Here is a 24,550-nt window from a genome sequence, read left to right on the forward strand (position 1 = left end):
GCCCATTTCCATGCTGGATCTCTTGTTTGAGTCAGACTAGAAGATTGAGGGAGTATTGACCCACATGTAGTGTTTGATTTGTTAGAATTGGATGCATTAGAAGAATCCATAATCACAACCTGAAATTCATGTCAAATTGAAATTATGAGAACAATAAGCAAACTCTATTACCCAACTGAACTTTCTTACAATTGGGAGCCAACTGAACTTGGTACACCACTGGCTAATACAACCAATTATTAGCACAAAATTATTACCACTTCCTAATAAAACTCTACTTATGAACATCGATGTATAGTCTATAAATTGATATCAGATAATGACACAAACATCACCTCAACCACATTCCTACCTAAGAGAAGCATAGAATGGATGCCTACCTCAGATTTGCATCCAGCTGAAAGAAGACTATTACTTGAGCCACCCAAAGAAAAATTAAATACTTCTTGAGCTTAACCAGCAGTTAATACTGCTACCTGAGGAAACCGAACACCCAATTCTTCATTACTAAAGCAAATCAACAAGAACCCTAACATGCATCAAACACTGTCACAACTATGAAGTGAACTCAATATTTAATGACCTCACCAGAAAATCAACAAGAACCCATGACAAATCAAAAAGAACCCATGAAAAACAAATTCAGTAATTAAACAAAGAAAGCTTCAATTGAAATTCAAAACCCTAATCTCAGATTAACATCAAAAGAACTCACAATATGATAGAAAAGTTCTCAAAAGTCAAAATATATAAATCTAGCTTCGATTAACACCACAAACCCTAATCTTGCTTCGATTAACATACCTTGCTTCGATTATGTGAGAGAGAGTCAAAGACTGGAGAAGAAACGAAGTGAAGAAGAAACGAAGTGAAGAAGAGTGAATCGGTGGAATAGATATTATGATTAGTTAGGTTAAATTACTAAAACACCCTATCTCGGGGGTAAAATCGGTGGAATTTCGGCCGATATAACCGAGTTTTCCGGTAACTTTTCATATCACCGGAATTTCGTATTCCGCTATGTTACGAGCCGAAAAGGGAAATTTCGGCGGAATTTCGGCCGAGATGGCCGAAATTGACTACCTTGCATACGACCCAGCTTCACAGTGTGAAGGGTGAGTGCAAGAGAGGGACTTAGTTACAAGGAGAGAAAAGGGCAGGAAAAATATGTTTTCTTTTTTGTTTTTGTAAATGGTAACATAAGGAGTTGAACTTGGGACCTTGGAGAGAAAAGGAACTTTTAACTCAATGCTATTTTTACACTACACTTTTGTCCCACATTGAAGAGATCCCAAATTCTACTCTAGTTTTGCCCGTGATATTCTTCCAGCGATTCAAATGTTGTAAAGGTGCTGTGGTTTGAACTCGTTAGTGGTGGCAGCCAATGCTGTTGGTTTGGTCCCCATGCCCTGAGAACTGCCGCAACACGGCAGTGGAACGTCAACCCATCTCCTTATTCATGGAAAATCTTCATGTTAAGTCTGTAAGGGAGTTTTGTCAGGTTTTTATTTTTTTTGGTGGAGGCCTTTATTGAGATTTGTGGTGTTTTGAGCCAAGGACTCAAGAAATCAAGAAAATGTCATTGTTTTTTCTTGGATTGTCTGGCTATGGTCGACCTGGATAGAATGACACAGTTCAGTTCCTGCAAATAAGGCCATCACTAGTGCTACATGCCATGGCAACTTCACAAATTGGGTTTACTAGTGCAGCTGCAACGAAAACAGCTTCTTGTTGTTTACTGTTGTTTAGGAGGATACTGCACAATTATTTTTTAGCCTTTATTTCTTTCTCGTTAGGAGAAGTTGATCTTATATTTTTGTGTGCACTGCTGCTCATTTTGTAGCTTAACTCCAGCACTAAACATCTCTTCATTTTACCAGGACTTCAACGAGATGACGGGCAGCTATGACTACCATATTTTCAACAAGGATTTACATTTATCTTTTTGTTCCGACACAGGCTATAGTCGTAACACGACCCAAATTCACACTATGAAAGGTGAGTGTGAGAGAGAGACTTACTTACAAGGAGAGAAAAAGGAACGAAAAATATGTTTAACATAACAAAACTAGTGACAAAACCCCTAGGTGAACAAACTAGTGATAAGAAAAAACCGGTAATATTATTTCTACCAAATAAAAACCGTTTCAAATAAAATTGGGACAAAAACCCCAAGTCAAATGATAATGAGCAAATTTAACTTTTTTTATTTTAAAAAAAACCCAAATGTACCCTTTTATATTTTCTTCTTCTTCTTCTCTGATTTCTTCTTTCTTCCGTCTCCTTCTCCCACCACCTTCATCACCAGCAGCAACAATGGATCTCCACGAGAAGAACGGCGCTGATTCAAGAGATGAAGAATTCGAGAGACGTTTTCTCTCAATCATTAGTTCATTCATTTCCCTAAAATTGAGAAAAGAAAGAGAAAGCAGCAGCCGCTGCTGTTAAATCCGAGAGACCAGATCGAGATGCTGATTGAGAAATTGAGAAGGAAATAAGATTTGAGATGATGTTCATAGAGCGTAGAGAGGAAGAATTAGCAAAAAACTATTGCTAGAATTTATTGAGATCGAGAAACAATGAAGAAATTAGGGTTTATGTTCTGATGCTGAGCTGTTGCTGCATTTGATTCAAGAATACAGATAAAGACAGATGGAGAGTTGGGTTTGGTGCTGTTTAAGAAGACTTGTTGCTGTTAATCTCAGAGATGAAGAAGAAAATGATGAAATCAGGGTTTCAATTTGAATCTCCAAACGAAGAACAGGAAGGGAATTGGGTCTGTCGATAAGAGCATAATCAAACAAGAAATTGGTGATGTTAATCTCAGAAGACCTGTTGGGTTTGGTGAACAAGTTGTTGTTGGTTGGCCTTCTTGGCTTAGTGTTGTTGCTCGTGAAGATATTCACGGTTGGATTCCTCTTCGTGATGAAAGTTTCGAGAAATTGGAAAAGGTAAGGGTTTTTTGTTCTTCTTTTGTTATTTTGCTACGATTTTTTATTGTTCTTGAATTGCTCATTTCTGGTCTAGTTTGTGTCGTTATACATCAGAATGTTGAAGTGGATTAGTACGTCGACAAGGTATTTTTGTATTTGTTCATGTGCTGCAATTATTTGAATATTGCAATTTTCTGACTGTATCTTTAGATTGGACAAGGTACATACAACAGTGTTTTCTGAGCACGAGAGCTTGCAACTGGGAGGATGCTTGCCTTAAAGAAAGTTCGGTTCGATAACTTTGAGCCAGAAAGTGTGAGATTTATGTCGCGGGAAATAATGATTCTCCGCAAACTGGAGGGAATAATTACTTCTAGACTGTCAACTAGTGTATATCTTGTTTTCGAGTACACGGAACATGATATTGTTGGTTTATCATCTTGTCCTGACATCAAGTTCAGTGAATCACAGGTTCGTATATATGGAACTCTGGATGTGTGTTCTAGTATTCGGGAATTACCAATATTAAAGGGTTTGATTTGTTCATGTTTTGTAGGTTAAATGTTATATGCATCAACTACTATCTGGCCTTGAACACTGTCATTCAAGAGGTATAATGCACAGAGATATCAAGGGATCCAACCTTCTTGTTAGTGATGATGGAGCTCTGAAGATAGCTGATTTTGGCCTGGCAAATTTTGTTAGTGTCGGGCACATTCAACCATTAACTAGTCGAGTTGTTACTTTATGGTATCGGCCTCCTGAACTTTTGCTTGGATCCACCAGTTATGGGAAATCTGTTGATCTATGGAGTGTTGGTTGTTTATTCTGTTGATATGTTGTGTGTTTGGCTCAAAGGGTTCAGGTTGCTGATGTGGTTGATTGGGTCTGTGGTGTTGAATACCAACTCGCAGATGGAAGGAAATGGAGTATGATAGGAGCAGTTGTTGTTTCTTAAATGAAAGGGTTGCAGGAAGTGGTTTTAGGCTGATCTCGGAAGCCGAAGAAGGACATAATTTGCTGGAGAAGGCAGTAAAGAAGTGCAACAGAATTTACAGGAAAGTATGAGAGGCAGTGTTGCTGTTGTTGCAACAGAAGTGCAATGCAGGAAAATAGGTTCAGGTGATGGCAGTGATTGCAGGTCAGCTGAATGAGTTGGCGTTGCTGCAATGTAGAGAAGGAATGAAGCTGGTGATATGCTGTTGTTGTAGAGAATGTGCAAGAAGTCGAGCTGAATTTGCGGAGAAGCTTATGCTGTAAGCAGTGATAATGGCATTTACAGCATTGGTCTGTGATTGGGGTTTTGTCGCATACTGTTCAGGCCAGAGTATAAGGAGAAACGAGGGTTTCCGCTAGAGATTAGTGAAATTCAGTGAAAGAGCTGGACATGGGACGAGTTAAGAGCTCTCTGAGCTGAGATGCAAGATGGATGGTTTGATTTGGGTTCAGCTGATTAACGGAAGGATCAACAAGGGAGTAGATGCATGTGCAGTGACTGGTGCAGGTGGTGTTAGCTCAAGTGCAGGATTGTGCAGTTGCAGCATTGGTGGTGACTGAGCTAGCCGTGTTACAGGTGGTTGTGGTCATGATAACTAGATAAAGATGGTGATGTGTTGGGGTTGCTTGCAATTGAGATTTTGAGTACAAGACTGAGCCATGAAAGAAGAAAACAAGGTCGTGTGCTGGTGGAATTGTAAACAAAAGAGCAAGGAAGGAAAGCTAATATGATGCTGGTGGAATTTTTGTTGGTGTCTGAGCATCAAGGAAGCAGTATTGTTGTTACCGAGCTGCTGTAACGCAGCAAGACTTTGCAATGTAATGAAGGTGTCGCAGGTAAGAACTGATGGTGCTGATGAGTTCGTGCTGAAGAGAATGGAAGATTGCGGTTGCGGATGTTGCACCTAGAAGACAGAGAAGTTGGTTTGCTGGTGGCAATGGATTGAAGAGGATATGGAGCAATAGTGCACATTTGCACCTGAACTGAAGGGAGATGCCATTATTGCCGAGAGAAAATGAAGTTGCAGGAACTGAAATGGCAGTTGTTAGTGTGATGAAACCAATTATGATTTCATCTTATTTATGATGAAACCAAAATCGGTTTCTTCGTATTTCAACGATGTATTTCTATCCATGAACATGTATAATACCTCTTATAATTCTTCTTGCAGGTGAATTCTCACGAAACCAAGATGAAACCAAAATCGATTTCATCGTATTTACGATGAAACCAAAATCGGTTTCATCATATTTATGATGAAACCAAAATTGGTTTCATCTAATTTTTTGGGTGGTGGTGGGCGGTCGTGATGCTGGTGGCGGTGCGGCGGGTGTTGGCGGTGGTGCTGACTGGTAGCGGTGGTAATGCAATTGCTCAGTATCGGTGGCGGTGGTAGTCGGAGACGGCGGCGGTAATCGGAGGCGGCGGCGGCGGTAATCGGAGGCGGCGACGACGGCGGTTGTCGGCGGCGGTGGTGGTGGGCGACGGCGGAGGTGGTCGACGGTGGTGGTCGGTGGCGGCGGTGGTCGGTGGTGGTGGTTGGCGGCGGTGGTCGGCGGCGGTGGTGCAATGGTCGTTGGCGGAAGTGGTGGCGGCGGTGGCGGCGGCGGCGGTTGACGGCAGCGGCCGCAGTGGTGGGTGACGACGGTGGTGGTTGACGGCGGTGGTGGTCGGCGGTGGCGCTGTTGCTGGTGGTTTGTTGTTGTTGGTGGTGATAGTATATTTAAAAGTGGGTTGATTTTTGTTTTTGTTGGGGTGATTTAAATACTAAAAGAGTAGTTTAGACAGTTTATGATATTTGGGGTTTTTGTATCACTTTTGTTTGGATGGGTTTTTTGTGATGGGTTATAACCCCTTTGGGGTTATAATCCGCGGACCGATAACAAAAAGACTTACTTGCAATTCCTGGTGTTTTGAGCTTCACGCAAGCTTTTTAAAACTGCTCAAGTTGCAGCAAAAAAAGTATATGATGGTCTCAAAGCCAATATGTTGTTGGACAAGTAAGTGTTGCAGTATCATTTCTCTTTTCTATGGGATAACATTGCTTTCGTTAAAAATTGATATTCTTAATATCATGGCAACCATACTACTGCTATTCTTAATATTGACCCATTGAAATTTCAAAATCATGTTCAGTAAATTGCAATTTCAAATGTAATATGGCGACAAATTCTCTCCACATCCAATGAGTTCATAATCTTTTCTTTCGTAATCAGTAGAGCTGCCTATGAACCACTTAAGGAGCCTGAAATCTGAGCAACACTGTTGAGTTCTATTTTTCTGAACCATAGCACCATAAATAAATTCAAATTATTGGAGGACGCAACTACATTGTCGTTGCTTTTGTTCATTATGACAATCCATTGAAGTTTCTGCACACTTGTAGGCCAAACCGGTGCCATATATAGATCAGTTCCTTTAAAATTGGTAGCATATTACCAAGTATTGTGGTTCACTGCGTCCAAAATGTGGTCAGCCAGAATCTCTAGATGACCTTTTGCTATCACAATAGCCTGAACGAAGAACCCCAAACATGGAGAACATCGCTAGGCGACCATTCTTAACTTCCTTCACCTTTAGCTCGGAAAATGCCTCTGGGTCCTCTGCGAGGCCTAATGGATCGAAGCTGCCACCAATACTCTGTATGCCTCAAGAGTGTCGATCCTGTGTGGCCCAAATAACTATGATGCTCTGTTTACAACCAAGCTGGAACCGCCAAAATAGTCTAGTCCTCCTTCCCTGAAAGTCTGAGATCCGGCTTTGAACCAAACTGCTTCACCGAATTTGACTCTTTAGAGGAAAGTTCAGGGAAGACACAACCCACCTTGAATGGATCATTGGCAAAGGTCTCTGGGTCAGTATATTGTCCAGCAGTGTCCCAACCATAGTCACCAGAAAATTCACCAATTAGGTTAGAAGGAGACTCACCAATTAGGTGAGAAGGAGACTCACCAAAAAAGGGACCAAGGTACTTGACACGGTCTGGATCTTACCAAGGACTTCCAAATATTTCCAATTGCTACTGGATCTAACATTGGTTGGAAAATATGATTGTGAGTTCAGAGTCAAAGCTTTCCCTGCAAATGATGAAGAAGAGATTGCCATTTTTGCCATTAATATGGTTTTTTTGTTAGATTGAAAATGCAAGACTACTGAAGATTGGTATTTTGATTTGGTGAGTTAAGACAGATATATCTCTTATCCGTGAAGATCTTCTGCTATGTTCTTATTGGTGGTAGTGGAGTTGGCACCACAAACTCAAGAATCTTTGTTTTTTCCTCATGCAGTAGTTCTTCAGTCTGGCGTCTGACACTGATATGGGGCATGAATACAAAACAAAAACAAGTGCCTACTGGCACATCTAATATTTTTACCGGCGTTGACATTGGCAAAAATTAAAGTATGATCTGTGATAAAGCTAAAGGTAGATAATAGAAAGTGCCTATTATTATACAAAGCATGCATGGATAGTAAGTGAACTTCCAGTTAAAAGAATAAAATTGTTATTTGTAAATACTTGAAGAAAAATGATGTATACTTCAAGCAGCACATGTTAAAACTAAAATCATAGAAATTCACCTTGCTTAGCCTTTCACTGAATTCTTGTCACTTGGTTTTTGTCCATTGTTCAGAACTATCACCACCACAGCTAAATCCATGGACACGGTCAAGCTCTGCAACGAGACAACACATTCAACCAAATGTATTAAGTACATGTTGTATGAGAATCGAGACTACTGGTTTGGAAAAAACATTATCTATTTGAGACACTGCAATTGCAGATTTAGATCCTCTGAAAACACTCCAGTTGACCCAGAGACTAACTTGGTTGAATTATTCAACTCAACTAAACCACTGGTTGAACCTATGACGAAAAGATTTGTATTTTCTTGGAAATTTGAATTCAGAAAGCTAAAATCAAACCCAATTTGAAGATCAGATAAATACTCCAGTTGAGTTGAAAACCATACCTTTGAAAACAGCTGAATTTGAAGATTGAATTGAAAGGAAGATGAAGACCAAATATCATCTGTTATATCAACCCTTTTCATGGATGAATTTGGAGAAGAACTAACTGAGAAGAAGAAGAATCGATTAACCTAATTTTCTTCATTGTGAAATCGAATTGTTAGCTCAGCAGAAAACAAACTAGGGCGTACACTGAAAGCTTGATTTCAGACTTTAAGGATGAGAGCGACACATAATTAAAAGGAAATAAAAAGGACGGGAAAAAAAATCCTAACATTCTTAAGGGCGACCAATAAAATAAAATAGGGTTATCCAAATATAAAACATAATCACCTCTTATCGCAGATTTTTTGAAATGACAAATTTGCCCTTCAATGATCAGTAGCAAACATAAGAATCGGTAGTTAATTAAACAAATCGGTAGATAATTTTGTATGGGTAGTTAGTGTACATATATGTAGTGTTTGGATTTGTTTTTTGAGTTATTTTGTTTTTAAGGTTTTAGAGTAATAGGGAAAAAAAGGGAGAAAACTTTTTTTCTTAAATCAACATCAAATATGGATATGTACGAAGAAGAAGGTTAGAAACATCATGGAAAATATCATGTTGTAGGTTCAATACTGATTAGAGAGACGATTAAACGCACTCAGCGCCTTAACGTCTCAGAATCGGTAGATAATAGAGTATTTTATCTACTGATTATACTTTTCTGTTCAAATAGATAAGCACAATCGGTACTCTCGTGATGTTCATTATCTTCCGATTATACAATAGGTAGTCTCCTGATACATATTATCTACTGATTATACAATCGGTAGTTTCGTGATATTCATTATCTATCGATTGTGGTAGTAGCCCCAAATTCAAAATCTTCAAAAACTAGTGGAATTTTGTATTTCTCTATTTTCACAATCGGTAGTTTCGTAATGTTTATTATCTACCGATTAAACAATCGGTAGTTTGATGATTTTCTACTGATTGTGGTAGTAGCCCCAAATTCAAAATTTTCAAAAACTAGTGGAATTTTGCATTTCTCTACTTTCACAATCGGTAATTTCGTAATGTTTATTATCTACCGATGAAACAGTCGATAGTTTCGTGATGTTCATTTTCTACCGATTATGGTAGTAGCCCCAAATTCAAAATTTTCAAATATTAGTGAAATTTTACATTTCTCTATTTTCACAATCGGTAGTTCCATAATATTCATTATCTACCGATTGTGGTAATAGCCCCAAATTCAAAATGTTCAAATACTAGTAGAATTTTGCTTTCTTTATTTTAACAATCGGTAGTCTCTTGATGTTAATTACTTATCGATTGTACAATCGGTAGTTTCGTAATGTTCATTATCTAACGATTATGATGGTCGTCCATATTCGAAATTTTCAAAAATAAGTGAAATTTTGAATTTCTCCATTTTCACAATTGGTAGTTTCGTAATGTTTATTATCTACGATTGTGATAGTAGCCCCAAATTTAATTTTTTCGAAACAAATCAAAGAAGAGAAAAATACAGCCATAATCGGTAGATAAAACCAAAACAAGACTACCAATTATAAAAGGGCATATAAGTACTTTCTAGCCATTAGAACATCCCATAATCATACCTATGGGATGTGAATAAAAAAGTCGTCCCTAATTATTTTAGGGTCGCCCCTGAAAATGATTGGAAAAAAATGCTAGCATTGGGAATTAAAATTTGTGACCTTGGAGAAAAAAAATAATAAGTCATGAATAATAGTTTTACACTTACGAGTTTAGTCCCACATCCGACATATCTCAAAGTCGGCGTTACTTTTTATACTGCAACACTAGGCAATTGACCATCGAACCAAGCGCACAGGATCTGTAATTTGGACTCGGTAGTGGTTAGCTATGCATAGCGGCTATGACTAGTTTTTCCTTTGCATTTGTTGTTGTAGCAGTTTGCCTTTTTCTTTCGTTTTCGTTGGGTGCACAGAATGTTGGTCAAATCTTGCCTCTTTTTTTTGGTTTCCAATGGGTACACAAATTGTTAGCAAAATATTTACAGTTGGTTATGGGATTATCTCTTTTTTTTTTTTAGTTTTCATTTTGCTGGGTGTACAAAATGAGCCAAATATTTGCATTTGGTTCCGGGATTATCTGCTCTGTACAATACACCACATGTCTCAAGGACTTATTCTTGTCATATTGCGCAAGGCTACATTTTGCACTGCTCTTTGATCCAAAATGTTAGCCAAATCTTTGCAGTTAGTTATGGGATTATCTGCTCTGCATAGCACACCACAAACGCACAGGATTTGTAGTTTGGACTCGGTAGTAGTTAGCCATGCGTGGTTAGCTATGCATAGCGGCTACCGCTAGCTTTGCCTTTTCATCTGCTGCTATTGCAGTTTGCCTCTTTTTTTTATTTTCTTTTCATTTGCCTCTTTTTCTTTTTTTCGTTTTCGTTGCGTTGGGTGCACAAAATGCTTTGCAGTTGGTTAGGGATTATATCTTTTTTTTCGTTTTCGTTTCGTTGGGTGCACAAAATGTTAGCCAAATCTTTGCAGTTGGTTCTGAGATTATCTGCTCTGCACAACACACCACATGTCTCAAGGACTTATTATTGTCATATTATGCTGGGATGCATTTTGCACTTCTCTTTGATCCAAAATGTTAGCCAAATATTTGTAATTGGTTCTTGTCATGTATGTATAGGTCAACACATAATAAAGAGAGGGAGGAACAATGGAAGTTCATAAACAATCTTGGTAAACATATTAACATGCCCTAGGTTATTTTAGGGGACTTAAATATTACTCTTCATACTTCAGAGAAGCAAAGTTTTGTACTCATCCCTCGACATCTTTCAAGATTGTTCTGGATATTATTGATTTTCACGCTTTAATAGATATCCCTTTTACTGATTCGTCATTCACTTGGTCAAATCAAAGGAAGTTGAAGAAAAGTTTTAAAACGAGGATTGACAGAGCTCTGGAAAACAATGCATGGTTCTCAAAGTACTAAGATTCAATCATCAACAACTTACTTCCTCATGAATCGGATCATGCACCAATTCTCTTGCATACTCAGCCTCAGACAAAATCAATCTAAAGACCCAGAAGATTTTATCAAATTTGGTTAATTAACAGATCAGTCTTGCAAGGGAGTTATTGAAAAAAGTTAGAATTCAGAGAATTACTTTACTTGTAATGTGGTTGAGAAGCTCAAAGTCACTGCAGATGCTTTAGCATATTGGAACCATCATGTGTTTGGTCATGTGAAATATCAAATCTTGAAGACCCGGAAACAACTTCAGAAAGCTAAAGAACAATCTCCTCAAAATTCAGATTTAATCAAGTCCGTTGAAGCTACTTTAAATTCTTGGTATGATAAAATAACATATATTTTATATCAGCAGGCAAGAGAAAACATTATAAAGAAAGAAGAAATAAATAGCAAGTATTTCCATTCTAAAGTTAATTTCAGAAGAGGAAGGAATAATATTGATACAATTTTAAATGAGAAGGATGAATGGATCATTAACAATGAAGAAATTCTAGTACTTCTGTCAGAGCATTTCAAGAATATATATTCTTCTTCTGTTCACATTATTGACCCAAGTATTATGGAGCTAATTAATAATTGTATCAATGATGAGGAAAATCAAGAGCTTACTCAAATACCTTCTTCTGATGAGATTAAAAAAGAAATTTTCAGCATCAACTCATGGGCTTCTCCAGGACCAGAAGGATATCAGGAAGGATTCTTTAAGCAGACATGGGAAATAGTGGGTAAAGAGGTCATTCATCTAGTTCAATATTTCTTCATTTCAGGTCATTTTCCATCACAGATAAATGAAACATTTCAAATTCTAATTCCTAAAAAATAATTGGTCACTAAACCTGGAGATCTCAGACCAATAAGTTTATGCAACGTAATTTATAAGCACATCACCAAGATTATGTCTTCAAGATTAAAACCTCTATTACACAAGATAATCTCGTCGTGGCAGTCAGCTTATGTACCTGGAAGAAATATACAAGACAATGTTATAATTATCTCATGAGATGCTTCATTACATGAAACATACAAAGCTTCTACAGGGGTGGTTTTGTGAAATTGGATATGGAAAAAACATTCGATAGGATGGAATGGGACTTTCTTCATCAAACCATGATTCATTTGGGATTCTCGCCAAAACGGTGTCAGCTGGTTAACACTTGCATCAGCACAGCAAAGATGTCAATCATGGTTAACGGAGCTCCAACGGAATACTTCTCACCCACAAGAGGAATTAGACAAGGTGACTCAATCTCACCTTATCTTTTTATTTTTTGTATGGAAGGTCTTAGTAGAATGTTATCAAATGATGCAAAAGTGAAACCTATTGATCCAGTTAAACCGGCAATATCAGGACCAGCTGTCTCATATCTTCTATTCGCAGATGATTGAATTTTGTTCACTCAAGCAAATGTAAGATTTATAAATAATCTTATGGATATCATCAATAAGCTTACTTCTTCTTCAGGGTAATTGGTGAATTTGGAAAAGTCAAGTGTTTTCTTCAGTAAAAAACTAAGCAAGGAAGTTTGTGAAGACATCTCAAAGAAGCTAAGAATGAAGGTTATGGACAAAAATGAAAAGTATTTAGGTATTCAACTTCACATTCCCAAAAGTAAGGATGAATTTTTTGATGGCTCAGTGGATAAGATGCAAAAGAAGCTGCAAACATGACAAGGAAAACTAACTTCTCAAGCAGGAAGAACAAATCAAATTCAAGCCTCTCTAAGTACTACTACAAGCTATCAACTGAGTATCTTTGAAGCTTCAGATGTAACTCATACAAGACTAAACAGAATTCAGAGAAATTACTTCTGGTGCAAAAAGAACAACAAAGGGTCTAACAACATTTTACGGAGGAAAATTAGCAGAGACCAAAGACATATGAAGGATTAGGTCTAAAAGGCAAAAAGAAATATTACTTATGGGAGGGTGGTGATGGTAAATCTATAAAGACTTTCAAGCATATATGGTTTTATGAGTTTAACACTCTTTTTGATCCTGCTCAAATTAACAGTCAGCATATCTCCAACACAGAAGTCAAGGTCTCTGAATTTATAGGATGAAACAACTATGATTGGGAGATGCAGAAGATTAATAGTCATTTTAGTCAGGACCAGGTAAACAAATATTAAACATAAAGATTCCAAGGTAAGGTGGAGATAAATTGAGATGGATGTTGAATAAGTGTGGTAAGTTTTCCACTAACTCCACATATAGAGAACTTATTAAGCAAGAAATGAAAGAAGAGAATAACAGTCACAGTCAAGAAACTCATTGGTTAAAGTTATGGCACATGGAAGTTCCTTACAAGGTGCAACAATTCTTAGGACATGTTGTACGAATATTTTTCCAGTTAATCAAAGAGTTAGCAAGTACAAAAAAGATATCAACAATCTCTGTCCTTTCTGCAATCAGGAAAAAGAATCAAGTACTCATCTTTTCATCAAGTGTCAATACATAGATGTTATATGGTTTGGGATTTCAGCAACTTTGCATCAATCAAAGGATCATCAGTCTTCTCTAAAATAGTGGATCATATCTTGGTTTTTTGACTCTTATTCCTTAGAGGCAAAACATAAATATCTTGCTAACTTTGCAGCTTGCACCTTGTGGCAGATATGGAAATCAAGATATGAAAGAATCTTTGAAAATAAGGCTTTGCATCCTAGTAGCATCATACATAGGGTCAGAAACTATATAAACTTCATAAACATTCAAGTCACATAAGCTAATAAGTTAGGAAATCCAATAAAAGAGAGATGGAAAAAACCACCTAAAAACTAGATTAAAATTAATATTGATGCTTCTTTTATATCTGAAAATTCTAATGCTGGTTTTGCTTTGATTATTCGTGATCGGACAGGGAGATTCTTGGCAGAAATAGCCTTCTCAGCAAGATCCAGAGATACAAATCAAGCTGAATCTACGACACTTCTTAAAGCTCTAACCTGGATCAAAGATTTGAAGTGCAAAAATGTCATTATAAAAGGAGATAATAGGTCAGTTGTTTATTATTGTAATGGTAATGCTGAGGATTTCAAATGGAAGGATTAGAATATCATCTTGGAGTTCCAAGAAATCCTTAAGAGTCTAGAGTCTTGTATTGTTACTTTTCAAAAGAGGTCTTGTAATCTTGTAGCGGACAAGCTAGATAAATATGTTAGAACCAGCATTAGACATCAAGTTTGGTGGAATGAGACTCCTAATATGATTACTAAGGTGTTGATTGAGGAGAATGCTATCCTAGTTGAGTAGCTTTCCTGGATTCTCCGTGACCTATATTGTTTCTTTGTCTCAGATGTTTTAGTTTGGTCCTTGTGTTTGTAATGTTGTCTGTAGTATCAATAAAATCTCCTTCTTTGCTAAAAAAAAAGGTTCTGGGATTATCTGCTCTGCATAGCACACCACATGTGTCAACAACTTATTCATGTCATATTGTGTTGGGATACATTTTGCTCTGCTCTTTGATCCCTTTGGTTTAAGTATGAGAAAATGAGTATTGGTTCATGGTCATTGATATTGGGAATTACATAAAGTATTTAAAGGTCTCTAATATGGGAGAAGAAGTCACATTTTATGGATCATTTCTGTGATAGAACAGAAATCTCAGCAGAAGGCGAACTAAGAAAATGATGTACGCTGAACTGGGAGATCAAGCTTCCGAGGTAACGGAAAAAAATGGTGCACAATACCCGCACCAGCACCACTTCCAAGGGTGAAACCATGGTCACTCGACACCTCCGCAGAGGCCAAGCTACACAGTCAAACTACAGATCTTGTACGCTTGACTTGATGCTAGTAAGTCTGGTCTCATGGTATATAAACCAAAGTCTGATATGTAGTCTATACAATGTGGGACTAAACATTTGCCATCCAAATGAAAACACACCAAATTTTTGAACCTTTTAACTCTCCTCCCAGACGACAGGGGATAAGTGAAACTTTAAAATCCTAATAACAATTCTGAAGGTAGGATTAAAGTTTCTCTCACTCAGATTTGCAAAAAAAAAAAAAAAAAGGTTACAGAAAAGAGTCATATAAAAGACGGAATTGTTTTGTTGGTTGTAAAAGAGAAAGAAAATAAAGCTACAATGGAAGATTAGTATTCAACTCTTGTTGATTTACAAAGGGGGAATCTAATAGAATACATGGAAGTTACAATATATTGTTATTATGGAATTTGTTTGACTGAATTAGAATTATGGAAAAATATATTTGTGGCAGTTGATGAGGTTACGAAAGGGCATGTGATAAGACAATGGGGACTGATGAGGTCCCGAAAAGGCATGTGATCAGACAATGGGGACTCTAGCTACTCAACTGCATATTGCTCTCTCTTTCCGTTTGTTTGATATTGCTGTCTTATCTTAATGTTACCATACTCTGGTTGCATTATTTACTATCTTTACATGTTAGTGACTCAGTGGTACATTTTCATACACAAAGTTTTTATGGATTAAGAATTAAGTTGGAACCGTCAATGTTTCAATGTTACAAAAAGGGAGAGCATGAGAAAGCAAGAGATATATAGAGAGATGGGTGAATGTGGTTGTAGTGTAACGGATTATGATCGACTATATGAATTTTTTCTAAATCATGGAAGCAAATATGAATTAGGATATGGGAGTTTTATGCGTAGTTGGTGGATTGAGACCTGCTAAGTTCATACTTACAGTTGAGACGTTCGAAACAATAGTTATTTGTGGAGTTGCTTCAAACTTGTTTACGTACCTAACAGGCCTTCTCCATCAGTAGCTATTTTTGGTTGTTTAAGAATTTGATAATTTTTCACAATGTCATTCAGGATACCATTTGTAAATATGGATGAAGCTCTTCATACTTATGTTTTTATACTCTTTATAACTAGGCTCTTTCGAAGGTTAAGGGGTTACACTGAAAATTATGAGGTTCTTATGGTAAAAATATTCGCATCCGATCATGTACATTATGTTAAGTCGAAAAATCAAGTATACTTACTTAAGTTTTGGTGTATTTGTGTTTTTACATAGCTTTTTTTTTCCTTGTACATGAATATTTGCAAATGAATTCATTTCTACGTGAATATTCTTTCTTAAATCCAAATTTTATTTTTAGCACATGGATGTCAGTAGTATATCTTTGTTGATATGTGATTTTTTTTAAAATCATAACAAAACTCGATAATGCATTATATTATATTATAAATGTTTTTATTAGATGCACTAATCCAAACTTAATTATCTAAATATTTTCATGATTTTAAAATTCAATATTCATGTGGTATGATTTTTTATTTTCAACCAGTATGAACCCAAGATTTGTTTAAAATTTATTTTTGTGGTACTAAACTATTAATTCTGAAATTCCTACAAAATTCATAGTCTTATAGCCTGTTTGGATAATCATTCAGAAGTTACTTTCCGAATCAGCAACTCTAGTGCTTAATTAGACTATTACTTTCTATATATTATCTTGTCGCCTGAATGTTTTTCTACTTAGATGTTTACATATTCTTGTAGATGAGGTTTTATTTACCGAAATGTTGTAATTGATTTCTCACATACATGATACTCGTTCTTGTGTTGGTGTTATTGCTTAGCCAACAAATTAATCTGAGCATCTTTCTTGCTATGAACATCCTTTTGTTTAACAATATTGTGTTAACTATTACTGTGAGAAAAAAAATAGATTGAAACAATAAAAGTGATAACCAAATATCAAGTAATCCAAATCTAATTTTCAAAGAATTGTTTAAATTAATCTTTATTTTGAGCACCAAATATTCAAAAAAAATCATATAAAGAAACATCAAGAGAAATCAAAGTTACAAAAACAAATCAGATGAAGAACATAAATTTTCAAATAGTAGAAAAACTCAGTGAGTTCCCTGAATTGTTTTAGGGACTAAAAAATAAATAAATTATAAGTCAAAGAAGAAACCATATCATCTAATAAGAACACAAAAGTTAACAAAAAACTAGAAATGAATGAATCACAAGGTGGAATTTTTGAATCTAACTTATTAATCTTATGAGATTATTAATCGTACAACTCAAATCTCAACTTTAAGAGAGATTATCTAACTTAATAAATTCAAAAAATTGCAGATCAAATTAACCAAGAAACTAAATTTTCAACAAAAAATAAAAAAAAAAACGAGAAATCTGAAAATAAAAATCTCATACGAAAAGAAGTTCCAAATCGGACACAAATTAGAGAAGTTTTCGTCTTGAGATGATTCCACCGAGAAAAATCCTTGACATCATTGATATCAATACCTACATCACAAAATCAAAGTCAAATTAGACTTTCTTTTCTAACAACAACTATATTTTTCACCAATTCTTGGAGAGATGTAAATTTTATCTATTATTAGTACATTTAATAAACATCAATTACAGAAACCTCAATCGAACTCAACAGAAATTTGGAAATTACCGAATCTGTTAGAAATGGGGCTTGAAGAACAAGTATGACAATACTCTCAGAAGTTCGGATGTAGAAGATGCTTGAAGAACAAGCTGAGAAAAAAATAGAAATCACAAGTGGAGGAAATAAAAAACTCAAAGCTTCTCCTCTCTCTCCCCAAAACTTCTTTCTTGCTCAACTTGCTAGTAGTCTCTCTATCTAATATATAGATGGGACTTGTTGGGAATACAACGACGAAATCCCACCAAAACAAAGTGATGATCTACATGTGCAATGTGGAAAACCTTTTAAGCATTAATCGCCAAATTATTCAAAATTAAAGTTAAGTACTAGAGTTGAATTATGTTGTTTCTTTTTCCAATCGACATTAAGTTAAGGGTCACAAATATACGGCTCACATTTTTTCTTATAGGAAAAACAGAAGAAAAAAACTATATCAAAAAGTACAGGATGCTAGTTATACTCGATGTAGGTGACATGACCACCTACAATGTTAAAATTGTTAGATCATTGCTTGTTTGATCCACCAAGTGTTGGTATGTCAAATTTGGTTCGAAAATTCAATTATTTAAATTGGTATAAAGTCAACTTCATTAGGTCATAGTTACTCATTGAAGAGCTAAAGATGTATTAGAAACAAACGAAGACAACATCCTTCAGATTGAGGTTAATAAATATTGACTTTCAATTGTTCCATTTTTGTCAATTTTTACAATCGTAATCATTAAAACATAACATGTAAAGTTTGTTTACATCACTGAAGTTGTTTAGATGACTTGATCACTCATACAACCTAAGTATCAAAGGAAGAATATATATTGGTTCCTTATATACATCTTATTGTATTGAGTTACTTAGTAAAGTTTACTATACTTTCCTTGTTTAGACATAACACTAATATGACTCTTATCATAAATTAATGTTTAACTTTTGGTAAAGATATGCGTATCTAGTGGTGAATCCGTACTTTGAACTCGTATTGGAGAAGTTCTTTCTTTGGCATATTTTAAGTTTGTTTTGACTAAAATTCAGTTTCCATCCCATTCCAGGATCGTTCCTAGACTTGTAGTTTCATAGTCACTTTCTTAATTATATATCTTAAGATTTCGAAAGACGGGAAAGTCTAAATAGAAAAGTTTTATGTGTATAAAAATATTTAACACGTATTTAAACTCAAATATACTATTGTTCATATTTATATATTTGATACCGAAGGCCAAGATCGTAATTAATATTTTCGGAAACATTTTCAAATATAATTTTGGAATCGATATTCATGTGATTTCTTTTGCAAGAAGCTTTCACATAATTAGTTTTCTCATGGATTTGCATGAGCCAATATTAGTTGTCATACTAGTAAAATTTCTCATATATTAGTTGCAAATATATCCTAAGATATTTTTGCAACACTGTGTGCTAATAAAATTGAAATAATATAAAGATTTTTTTTTTTCCGGAATTGGTAGTGAAAACTTAACAATTAGATTTTTTTGGGGAATTTAGAAATTAGGTTTCTTGGTTTCCAAACAAGCCTTGGTCATAACACTACAAATCGTGGAGCTTGTAGTCTCACAAACTTATCTCGCGGTCTCACTTATGTTGAGATTGTCAACTTATTGACCTAGTGTCGTGTAAGTTCAATTTAGTTCTAGACGAAAGTGTTTATGCATTAAAGTCTTCTAGTGGGATCAAGAAGCACTATAAGGCCATTAATGAGAAACTAGATTTTATTTTATTTTCGTTGATCATTTCTCGTTATTGTACTAACTTATAGTTATCTTGTAGACAAGTTCTTATTTACGTTATGGTCATTCTCTTCTAATGTAAGACCATTCAAGACTTTGAAGATTAACTATTGCAGACCTAAGTGATTATAGATCTGTGAGATAGAAGAATTAATTACCTACATTTATAAACTCCGTTCTGCGAGACAAATCATTAGTGGAACTAAGTGCAAGTTATTACCATTGAAGATTAAGAAGATTGGATACTTTGAAGAGTTTGAACTTATTTTGTGTTTTTAATCTTGGCGTGATTATCTGTTTTACTTAATTGTCAGGTACAAACAAATTGTTTATCTCTGATAAGCCTCAAACTTATGCATATTAAAAAGTGGTTTGCTTGGAAACCTAACTTGTGGAATCAAGTTTGCTTACTTCAATAATCATTATATTGGTTGATTTTATTAAAGAATTTAAGATCATCATATCTTGTCATCTTGACATCTTAGATCTAAATGGAAGATCCTTGACTCCGGATGAATCATTTAAATATCTTTGGTATTTTTATGGGATTATTATTTAATTAACAAATAGTTTGATTATTTGCTACTTGTGAGACATCCTAAAGGAATTGGGTTGCAAAAGTTTTTGCAAGGGTAAAGTAACACATGATAGTGGGTTATGTTTGGTAATTCATGTGCATTGAAAAAATTGGTTATTGGCGCAGGGATACCGAGAAAAATGAGTAAATATGATTCATTCGATCTCAACTACATGAGGTTGTGGTAGTTAATTGTAGAGGCTTAATTATGAGAATATTCAAAATTCATCACGGAAACCATATTGAACTATTGTCGCACAATTGTATTGAATTTCCAATTCAGATGTAGCAGTTACCCACTTACCGCGTATAACTTTAGACCACGCACCGATACTTCTGCAGTTATGAAAAATCATATGGTAAGCGCCAAAGAATAAAAAAATATCTATCGAACACTCACCCATAACTCCAACAGGTGGTCAACTATTCCTGGAACCGAGAACATGACCCCACACACTTAACTTAGATCATCACAATATCCTAGGAACTTATAATGTTAAACAAGGAAGTTTCACCCGTCGACTGTGATCAAGATTTCAACAACCCAAATCAAGCATGCACAACATCAGTGTCCAAATCGCGCCAGACCTAGCATATTGGATGCAATTCGCTTCCAGACTCGACTTCACAATCATGCCACTTACCAGAAGCAAAGAGTTAAAATTTGCTGATTATAATTCATAAACATTAATACGATCGGCCTTGACTGCTACAACATATAACAAATCCAGGATCTAAATATCAATTGGATCTTCGATATTACACAGATCAGTCAACTCCTAATTAATCACTTCACCAAGTAGTATAAATGTCGTCCACCACCATAGATGAAGTGGTCTTCAGGACAATCATACCGAGACTGACCCCTAGACAGTCGTTGATGAATTCCCAACCTAAGATCTTCTTCTTCTTGTTTTTTTTTTTTTTGCTTTTACAAGCCCAATTTTACTTTTTTTTTAGATATATCCAAACGCCCGAAGCAGAATTCCATTCTGAAAGTCAAGAATCAAAAACAAATTACTTCATAAATTAACCTTTTAACTTCTAGAAAAAACAACTTCTAAAAAGATACAAGCACGTACGGGCCGCGCATAAGGGCCAGATGGATTCACCGTGTCAAACCACTTTAGACTCACCTCCTCATTGCAGAAATTGATTCTCATTCTAAACTTCTTTTAACTTCGGCTGGTTTTCTCTTTGTAATCTTTAAGAAAAAAAATGGTGAACTTGGTCTTGATGATCACCGCTGAACTTGATAATCTAACTGATCTTCAACCTCAAGGCGGTTGTGATGACGCCAACTTTCCCTTTTACATCAAGGTCTGCTTTTCTTTCTCGTCACAAAACTTAGGGTTTGGGGTTTCTTATTCTTGAATTTGTATTCCTATTAATATATAATTTTTTTGATTTTTCCTGTGTAGATTAAATGTGGGAATTGTGGAGAAGTAAGCCCAAAAGAAACATGTTTAGTATTGTCTGATACAGTATCTATTCCTAAGAGTAGAGGAACTACTAATCTTGTCCAAAAGGTATTATTATTTTCACTTGAAATTGTTGAAATTGATGTTTTTCTAATGAATTTGCTGAATTGGTTAGGGTTTTGAAATTGGGTTTGTGTTAATTTTTATGTTGGCAGTGTAAATTCTGTGGGAGAGAAGGAAATATCACAATGATACCAGGAAAAGGTCGTCCGTTGACACTTGAAGCTGGTGAAACGGAGGAATATGTGCCGTTGATGTTGTTTGACTGCAGGGGAATTGAACCAGTTGAATTTGCTTTTGGAGATGGGTGGAAAGTCCAGTCAGTAAGTGTTCTTCTTATCACTGTAGATGTTTTATGTCATGGGTCTCTTTGTTTTTATGATGGTAGAATTCATGAATGTAAGTGTTTTGCTGCAAGTTTTTAAAGAAAAAAGTGTCTGGATTCCTTAGAAGCTGGCAAACTGGGATAGTACTGTTTCACGTGTCTATTTAAGCTTGAACTTGCAGAAACTGAGACAATTATCGATTAATAGTTATAGATTTGATCATATTCCAGAAACTAATAACCATGGTTTGTAAGTTGCATGAATCAAGGTATTCTTGATTAAGATTTTTCTTTTTAAGGATATGGGTAGGTAAAATTTGATTAAGAGAAATAGGTTCTGGGACTAAGATATTGCAGCTAGGGAAATTCCACGGCTATATAGGATACATGGTGCATAGGCAGGCTCTGTTGAATCCTAGCCTGCTGGTTATTATCATTTGTAACTGCTAGTTTTTGTGTTGTAGAAGATTTCATTTGGTTCACATTGGGTATGGATATTTTTTTTTGTAACTTTGTTTTGTGTTGAGATCGGTGTTGCTAGAGAACTCAGATCATAGAAGTAACACTACAAAACCAAGTATAAGACATGGATATTGTACAATTTGAGTCTTTCCACTGAGAAGCTAAACGTCGAGAATTTGGAGCTCCAAGTTGAGTTGATTCTGAACCATGTGAAATGTCTGGTTCTTTTTTGATATGAAAGTGGATTCCAAAAACCATCAGTTATGAGGCTGATCCAGTTAGGAAGCACTGAATCAGTTCTTTTTGAAGGTCCTAACTCTTAACTGAAGAAAGATGTGCGTTTCAGTATATTTTGCTTTTTTAACGTGTGGGAATAGAATGGTTAAACGATAACATGTGTGCTGATATGTACCTATTGTATGGTTTGGCTATTAAGTGGGTTTGGGTAGAAAGGGTTATTGAGTGAATGATGCAACAATAGATGTATGTGGTCTTGAATTTGCATCATAGTTCAGTTCGGGTGTTTTCGTTTAATGAATTTAGCTATCAATAGGCTAGCTGGTAGAGTGTTTGGGTATATATTGTTTCTCCGTATTTACAGCTTGTTAGTATTATGTTGAGGAATTAGATTGGGTGAAAATGAATTGATGTATGTGGTACATATTCTCTCTCTGATATCCGTACCTGCGGCTGTGCTCTTATTCTCTAATCTGACCATTCTTCTTTTCTGATCTGATTATTTTCTATTTACTTATTCGTGCACGTTTGTGACATAATTTAGAAATTTGACTTACAATATTGAATATGTAATATGAACAAGATGAGAATTAGAGCTAGTTATCATTGTGTCCTCGCTTTGAAAATTGGCTGGGAAATTCTGCTTTTTCGTGCCTCATATACTTTCAGTTGCATATCATTGTTTATACAATATGGACTCTTTGAGTTTGTTAGCAGAGTGGTTATATTGAACTCAAATCATAGAAGTTTCACTACCCAAGTATAAGACATGGACAATGTACCATTTGAGTATTCTCACTGAGAAGCCAAACGTCGAGAATTTGAGCTCCAACTGAACCATGTGAGAAGTCTGGTTCTTTTTCTGATATGAAAGTGGATTCCAAAGACCATCAATTATGAGGCTGATCCAGTTAGGAAACACTGAATCAGTTCTTTGAAGTTCCTAACTGAAGAAAGATGTGCGTTTGAGTGTAATTTACATGTGGGATTAGAGTGGTTCAAACAGGTAATACAATAACACGTGTGCTGATATGTACCTATTATATGGTTTGGCTATTAAGTGGGTTTGGGTAGTAAGGGTTATTGAGTGAATGATGCCTCATTAGATGTATGTGGTCTTGAATCTGCATCATAGTTCAGTTAGGGTGTTTTCATATGATGAATTTATATATCAATAGGCTAGCGGGTAGAGTGTTTGGGTATATATATTGTTCCTCCGTATTTACAGCTTGTTAGTATTATGGGAGGAATTAGATTAGGTGAAAATGAATTGATGTCAGTGGTTCATATTCTCTCTCTGATTTCCATACCTGTGGCTGTGCTCTTATTCTTAACTTCTCTAATCTGATTTTTCTTCTCTTCTTTTCTTTACTGATCTGATTTCTTTCTATTTACATATTCGTGCACGTTTGTAGAAATTTGACTTAACAATATCGAACATGTAATATGAACAAGATGAGAGTTAGAGCTAGTTGTCGCTGTGTCCTCGCTTTGAAATTGGCTGGGAAATTCTGCTTTTTCGTGCCTCGTATACTTTAAGTTGCATATCATTGTTTATATACACAATATGGACTCTTTGAGTTCGTTAGCAGAGTGGTTATATTGACTTCATGGCCAAATGTATCAAAGCTCATTCTGATCTTAATATGGTTTTGTTACAGACGGATGGAACCAAGTACGAAGGTATTGACTTGTCGAGCGGGGAGTTTTCAGAATATTGCGAAAAGGGGCAAGCCCCAGTTATGATTTCTAACCTCAAGTCCAAGTTTGAAATCCTCAAGTAATTCAGAATATTGCCAGAAGGGGCAAGTCCCAGTTATGATTTCTAACCTCTAGTCCAAATTTGAAATCCTCAAGTAAAATGAAGAAGTAATATGATATGGGATTTAATAAAAACTATTATAATGTGTATTATTAGTTACGTTTAAGGTGTATCAATTTCATCGCAAACTGAGATTTGGACTTATCTTATTTGAGTATTGTAATTTGTATTAATACAGGAAAAGATTAGGCAATTGGATGATATAAGATTCCACAAGAAAACAATCATCTAAATTTGAGTTAGCCATGGAATACTGATCCGTATTACTCCCTCCGTTTCTAAGAAAATAGGCTTTTTGGTTTTCACAAAAATTAAGAAAACTAATTATTGGAGTCATTTTTCCATGTTTTTCCCTAATCTATCCTTTGGTCCCCGCTTATTTGTTATTAGAGAAAGAGGAGAGAGAAGTAGTCCCTAATCTATCTTCTTGTGCTTTGCGTCCATCGCGCAGAGGTCTTCGTTCTCTATGATACTCCTCTTGTTTGTTGTTTGATCACGCAGAGTCATCCTCGTTCGTTCCACGGGTTGATCGACACGTACACTGCTCAGAGTGTTTAATGC

General features: G+C 35.7%; 1 protein-coding gene and 2 pseudogenes across 1 annotated transcript; 2 read left to right on the forward strand and 1 right to left on the reverse strand.

Annotated features, from left to right (window-relative positions):
* The window catches only part of LOC113351386, a 50,703-nt pseudogene extending 43,221 nt beyond the window's left edge, over positions 1-7,482 (reverse strand).
* On the forward strand, positions 1,021-3,768 carry LOC113354577 (annotated as a pseudogene).
* Positions 7,483-20,810: 13,328 nt separating the features above from the next.
* LOC113353531 (UPF0587 protein C1orf123-like) lies at positions 20,811-24,234 on the forward strand. The gene is made up of 4 exons (XM_026597102.1): positions 20,811-20,982; positions 21,084-21,191; positions 21,299-21,466; positions 23,829-24,234. The coding sequence occupies exons 1-4, from the start codon at positions 20,881-20,883 to the stop codon at positions 23,949-23,951; spliced, it is 501 nt and encodes a 166-aa protein (XP_026452887.1). The 5' UTR covers positions 20,811-20,880; the 3' UTR covers positions 23,952-24,234.
* Positions 24,235-24,550: the final 316 nt, after the last annotated feature.

Source organism: Papaver somniferum, chromosome 2 (assembly GCF_003573695.1).
Source record: "Papaver somniferum cultivar HN1 chromosome 2, ASM357369v1, whole genome shotgun sequence".
In the NCBI taxonomy this organism is placed as follows: domain Eukaryota; kingdom Viridiplantae; phylum Streptophyta; class Magnoliopsida; order Ranunculales; family Papaveraceae; genus Papaver; species Papaver somniferum.

Coding starts and splice junctions, on each gene's coding strand:
- LOC113353531 (XM_026597102.1), top strand. CDS start 20,881: ATGGTGAACTTGGTCTTGATGATCACCGCTGAACTTGATAATCTAACT. Junction 20,983..21,083: donor ACTTTCCCTTTTACATCAAG/GTCTGCTTTTCT, acceptor TTTCCTGTGTAG/ATTAAATGTGGGAATTGTGG. Junction 21,192..21,298: donor CTACTAATCTTGTCCAAAAG/GTATTATTATTT, acceptor TTATGTTGGCAG/TGTAAATTCTGTGGGAGAGA.